The 5,732-nt window shown below is 42.8% G+C and overlaps 1 protein-coding gene across 1 annotated transcript in view; it reads right to left on the bottom strand.

The window, feature by feature from the left end:
* Positions 1–5,458: 5,458 nt before the first annotated feature.
* LOC110037338 (putative uncharacterized protein DDB_G0271982) overlaps positions 5,459–5,732 on the bottom strand; it is a 3,136-nt gene continuing 2,862 nt past the window's right edge. The window contains 1 exon segment of the mRNA XM_020741966.1: positions 5,459–5,533. Coding sequence (XP_020597625.1) covers positions 5,459–5,533 — 75 coding nt within the window.

Genomic DNA, 5,732 nt, shown 5'->3' on the forward strand with positions numbered 1-5,732 from the left:
TTTGTACTATTCTCCCACTCTCACTTTTTTCTCTCTCTCTCTCAGTTCTTATCACTCTCACTTGCTCCTCTCCTTCTCTCCATCCCTCACTCTCTCTTATCCACTCTCCTCTCTTTCTTAATCTCTTCTCTCTTCTCCATATTTCCCTCTCTGCCTCTATTACTTCTTCTTACACTCTCATACTGGCTCTTTTTTCTCTTTCTCTCTCCACCTTTGTTTTTCTCTCTTGATCTCTCTCACCCTCTCTTGCTCTACCTCCCTCTCCTTCACTGTATCTCTTCTATTTTACTATTTTCCTCTCCTTCTCTTCACTCTCTCACTCCATATCTGCTCTCCATGTCTCTCTCTTCTACCTTCCCTAGCTTTTCTAGCTCCTTTCCCATCTCTCTCTCTCCCACCTTCTCTAGCTCTTTCTTTCTCTCACCTGTCTCTCCCTTCTTGTCTCACTCGCTCCTCGTACTCTCTATCTCTCTATCATGAACTCTCCTAGCCTTTCTCTTTCTCTCCTGCTCTTGCTCTCTTTTTTCTCTTGCTCCCTCTCCCTAACTCATTTCTCTCTCTCACTCCCTCTCTCTCTCTTCTACTCTCATTCTAACTCACCCTCCCACTCTCTAACATTTTCTTCCTCTCTCTATATCCTTCTAAATTTCATTAGTTTTTCTTTTTAATGTCTAGATCTTTGTCCCTCTTTCCAACTCCCCTTCTCCCCATCTCTCTTACACTTTCTTTCTCCTCTCTCTTTTGTTTTTTTTCTTTCTATATTTTGCTCCCTTGCTAACGCCCACACTCTCCAACCATATGTGTCTCTCCCTCCCATCTTCTCTAGCTTTCACTCTCATTGTGTGTTTCTCTTTCTCTCTTGCTCTTGCTCTCTCTTTCTTTTCTCTCGCTCCCTCTCCCTCATTTCTCTCTCTCACTCACTCTCTCTCTCTTCTACTCTCATTCTAACTCACCCTCCAACTCTCTCACATTTTCTTCATCAACTCTCTACTCTCATTCTAACTCACCCTCCAACTCTCTCACATTTTCTTCCTCTCTCTATCTTTCTAAACAATATCTATATCTTTTCAATATCTATATCTTTGTCCATCTTTCCGACTCCTCATCTCTTTTACCTTTTCCTAATCCTCTCTTTTTCTTTTTCTCTATCTATCTTTTGCTCCCTCGCTCATGCCCACATGCACTCACCCTATTTATCTCTCCCTCCCATCTTCTCTTGCTTTCACTCTCATTGTGTGTCTCTCTGACACAATCTTTCCTTCCCTCCCCTCCTATCTCTCTAACTCTCTCGCTCCCTCTCCATCTCTCTTTACCCACTCACTCTCTCTCACTTTCATGTTCACTTTCTCTTGCTCACACACTCTCTCCACTCCTGCTCCCACTCCCTCACTCACTCTCCCTTTCTTTTTCTCTCTCCCTCTCTCTTGTAGATTCTATCTCTCTCCCATTGCATATTTTCCTCTCTCCCTTGTCTCTTTCTCACTCTTTCTCGCTATTCTCTATCTTAACCTCTCTCTCCCACTCTCTCTCTCACTTTAAATATCTCTCACAATCACTATTATGCCTCTTTTACTCCCTCTCGGTCGCTAACTATTCTCTCTCTTTTTGTCACTATCTCTCTCCCTCTCTCCCTCTTCATATCTTTCTCTCTCTTACTTTCTTCTTACTTTCTTTTACTTTACTATCACATGAAATTTATTTGCTCCTCTTTCTCTCCCCTTTCTCCCACCACTGTCTTGCACTCTTACCCTTTTACTCACTCTTACTTTATCTCTTGCTCTTGCTCACTCCCCACTAGCTCTCTCACTTGCTCTTCTCCCTCACTGTCTCAACATCTCTCGCAGTTTCTCTCTCTCCCTTCTTATTCTCTCTCTTTCTCAAAAGCTCTATCTTGCTCTTTCCCCCTCTCATTCTCTCTTTATCTTTCTCGCTCTCTCTTCTTTATTTTCTATGTCTCATTTGCTTACTCTATTTTACTCTTCTTTTTCTCTCATTTTTATCTCTTTTAACCAATTCTTTCTCTCTCTTTTTTTTCTCTTTCTCTCTACACCCTCCTGTCATCCTCTATCCTTTTGTCTCTTCCTACTACACTCTCTCTCCTCCATCTCCTTCTCAATTTCTCTCTTCTCTAGAAATTTACTCACTTCACTCCCTCACCATCTCTCTCTCCATCCCTTTTACCATCTCATCCTTTAGGTCACTTTCAATTCTTATTTCTCTCCTACTCTTTCTACCTCTTACTCCCGTCTCTATCTCTCTCTCTCACCCTTGTCTCTTTACTTCCTCTCTCTCCTTTTATTCCTTTCTCCTCTCCCTCACTTTATCTCCCTTTATCCCTCTCTCCTTCTCCTACACTCTCTCCCTCTCACTCTCACTAACTTTCTTTCTCTTTTCACATCCATCTTTCTCCCTCCCTCCCGCTCTCTCACTCGCTTGCCCTCTACCCCTTTATCTCCCTTCCTCTCACCTTTCTCTCACCTTTCTCACACTATCTCTACTATGTCACTTTATTTCTTTTATTCTCACTATCTCTCTCTCTCTCTCACTCTCTCCCACTCTTCATCTCTCCTTCTCTCATGCTTTCGCATTCACCCTCAAGCTCTGCATCCCTCTCACTTACTCTCCCTTCCCTTTCATAAATTATTTCTCACTCTTTCACTCTCTCATCTCTCTCACTATTTCTTCCTCATTTTCTAGGTCAATCTCCTTTTTCTCTTCTTTCTCTCTCTAGCTCTCTCTCCCACTCTCCCCATCATTCCCCTCTCACTTCTTATTACTACCTCTTTCTCTTGCTGTCTCTCACTCTCACTTTCTTTGCCTATCCTTGTTTCTTTCTCTAATTCTTCTCACAGATTCTCCCTCCTTATCTATTTTCTCTCACTCTTTCCTTTTCCTCTCACTCTCTCTCTCAATCAAAATCTAATTATGTCTTACTCCATTCATGTCACTCTCATTCTTACTCTTTTCCCACTCTTACCTCACACTCTCTCTATCTCTATATTGCTCGATCTCTCTTCTATATCCCTCTCTCATCTTTCTCAATATTTCTTCTTCATTGTCTAGCTCTCTCTCCCACTGTCCCTATCTTTCTCCCTTTTGTTCCCTCTCTCACACCCACACTTTCTCCTCCGTTCTAGTTTTCCCTCTCTTCCTTTCTCACTCTCCCTCCGTCCATCTCTCTCCCTCTCCCTTTTTCACTCCCTCTCCCTCTTATCTCTCTCTTCTCTCTTTCTACATCACTCTCATGCTCTCTCTTTCTCTTTCTCTCTCACTCTTTCTCTTAATTGATAGCCACTCTCTATTCACTCACCCTTTCTCCTTGTCTATAAATGTCTACCTAACTTTCCCTTTACTCACTCTCTCTCTTTCTCTATTCTCTGTTTCTCTCCTCCCACCCTCTCTCTCATTATTCTCTTTTTCAACCCTTTCTATCCCACACTCTCTCATCTCCCCACACTCTCTCAATATTCTCTATCTTGTGTGAGAGAGAGGGGGCAAGAAAGAGAGAGCAAGAGTGAAAAAGGGAAAAAGAGAGAGTGAGGGAAGAGAAAGTGGAAGAGAGTGCGTGAGAAACAGAGAGGTCACTCTTTTCCCATTTCTCCTTTAGCTCTCTCTATATCACTGTCCCTTTTCCTCCCTCCTTATCTTGCTCTCTCTTCCACTTTATCTCTTATATTCTCTCTCTCACCTCTCTCATTGCCAACCTCCCTCTCTTTGTCTCTTTCACTTGGTTGCTCAATCTATGTCACTCACTCTTACTTCTTTCTTTCCTGTTGTCTCTCTTTATCTTACTCTCTTCACTCTCCCTCCCTCCCATCACTCCCTCTCTCCCTCTCACTCTCCCTCCCTCCATCTCTTTTCATCTCCCTTTCATGCTCATTCTCTGTCACCTTGCTCTAATTCTCTCACACTCTCCTTCTCTCTCTCCCTCCATCTCTCTCTCTATCTCTCTCTTTTTTTTGCTCTCACTCTCTCCTGCTCTTTTCTCAATCCCTACTTTTCTGTCTCTCTCACTCTCCTTCTCTCACTCTCCTCTACCCTCTCCTTCCCTCCCTCTTTCCCCCTTATCTCTTCGACCTTCTCTATCACTCGCTCACACTCCCCTTTCTGTTGCTTTGCCTCTCATCACTCTATTTCTATTCAATCACTTCTCTATCTTCCCCTCTCACTCCCACTCTTTTTACTAACTCCCTCCCTACTCTCAATTCTCTCTCCTCTCAAAATATTTTATCTCTCTTGCTCCCTCCCACTCTCTCTCACCCTATTGCTCTCTCGCTTTCACTCTCTCTATCCCAATGTTTCTCTCGTTCTTTCTCTCAGGCCCTTTTTCATTCTCCAGTTTCCTCTCTCTTTTATCACCATCTTTATTCTCTCACTTTCTCATTTCTCTCTTACTTTCTTTCTCTTAACCTCCTTAATTGTTTCTCCATTGCTCTCTTTTTATCTCTCTTCCTTGCCCGCTCTTTTTAGTTCTCTCTTCATCTTCTTCCTTATCTCCTTAACTATCTTTCTCTCTATTCTCCACTCTCTTTCACCCTATTTCTCCCTCTTCTCTCCCTCTTTTTCATCCTCTCTTAGTCTCTCTTTTCTCATCTTCTTCTCTTCCACTCTCACTCTCTCTCCCATATCTCTCTCTCTCTCCTCCCTCTTCTATCATTTCTTCTTTCTCACTCTATCTTCTCTTTATATCTCTCACTCCCACTCTCTCTACTCTCCTCACTCTATCTCCTCCTCTTGCTCTCTCTCTCTATCTCTCATCTCTTTTACTCCATCTATAACCCTTTCCCTTCCCCTTCTATCCCTCTTGCTTTATCTTCTTGTGGTTTCTCTCTCTCTCTTCCTCCCACTCTTCTCCGTCCCTCTCTATCTCACTTCTCCTCATATCTTTCTAGCCATTTTCACTCTCTCTCTATCATACTCTCTAGCTCCTATTCTCTCTCACTCGCTCTCCCACTATATTATTTCTCTCTTTTGATCTTGCTACCCTATCCCTTTTTCTCCCTCCCTCCCTCTTTCTTTCTCTCTCCTTCTTTATCACTTCCCACTATCTCTCAATTTCTGTATCTCCCTACCTCCCTCCCTTCCTCACTTCATTCTACCTCTCTCTCTCTCCACTCCCCATCTCTCTCCATTCATCTTTTGATCACTCTCCTTATCCTTGCACTTCCTTTCTCTCTCTCTCATTCTCTCTTGCTCTGTCCTCTTTCATCCCTTAGTCTTTCTTACTCCCTCTCTCTTTATCTCTCACTCTCACTTACTACTCATTCTTCTTTCTCTTTCTCTTGCTGTGTTTTAAAATCCATCACTCTCTCCCTTTCTCTATATCTCTCTTTTTTGTCATTCCTTGTCTCTCTCACACTCTTCTATCTCTCTGTCCTGCTTACTCTATTGTCCCTCTCCCTTATATTATTCCTATAGCTCTCTCTTCTATGTCACGCTCTCTTGCCCATTTTTACAATCACTCCCTCTCTCTTTTCTCACTCTCTCTTTCTCTCACGTGATCTCTCTCGTCTCATTCTTCCTTTTTGTCTTTCTCTTACTTCTCTCTTTGCCTTCTCTCTTTACTTTCTCTCTCTACTCTCCCTCACTTTTTCTCTCTCTCTGTCTATTTGTTTCACTAGCTCTCTCTAAATTTCTCACTCTCTCTCTTTCTTAGTCACCTTTTCTCCCTCCCTTTCTCTCTCTCTTCATCCCTCTCTCCCTCCCCCCCCCCCTCTATCTACTTTCTCTAT

Source organism: Phalaenopsis equestris, unplaced genomic scaffold, assembly GCF_001263595.1.
Source record: "Phalaenopsis equestris unplaced genomic scaffold, ASM126359v1 Scaffold218800, whole genome shotgun sequence".
NCBI lineage: Eukaryota > Viridiplantae > Streptophyta > Magnoliopsida > Asparagales > Orchidaceae > Phalaenopsis > Phalaenopsis equestris.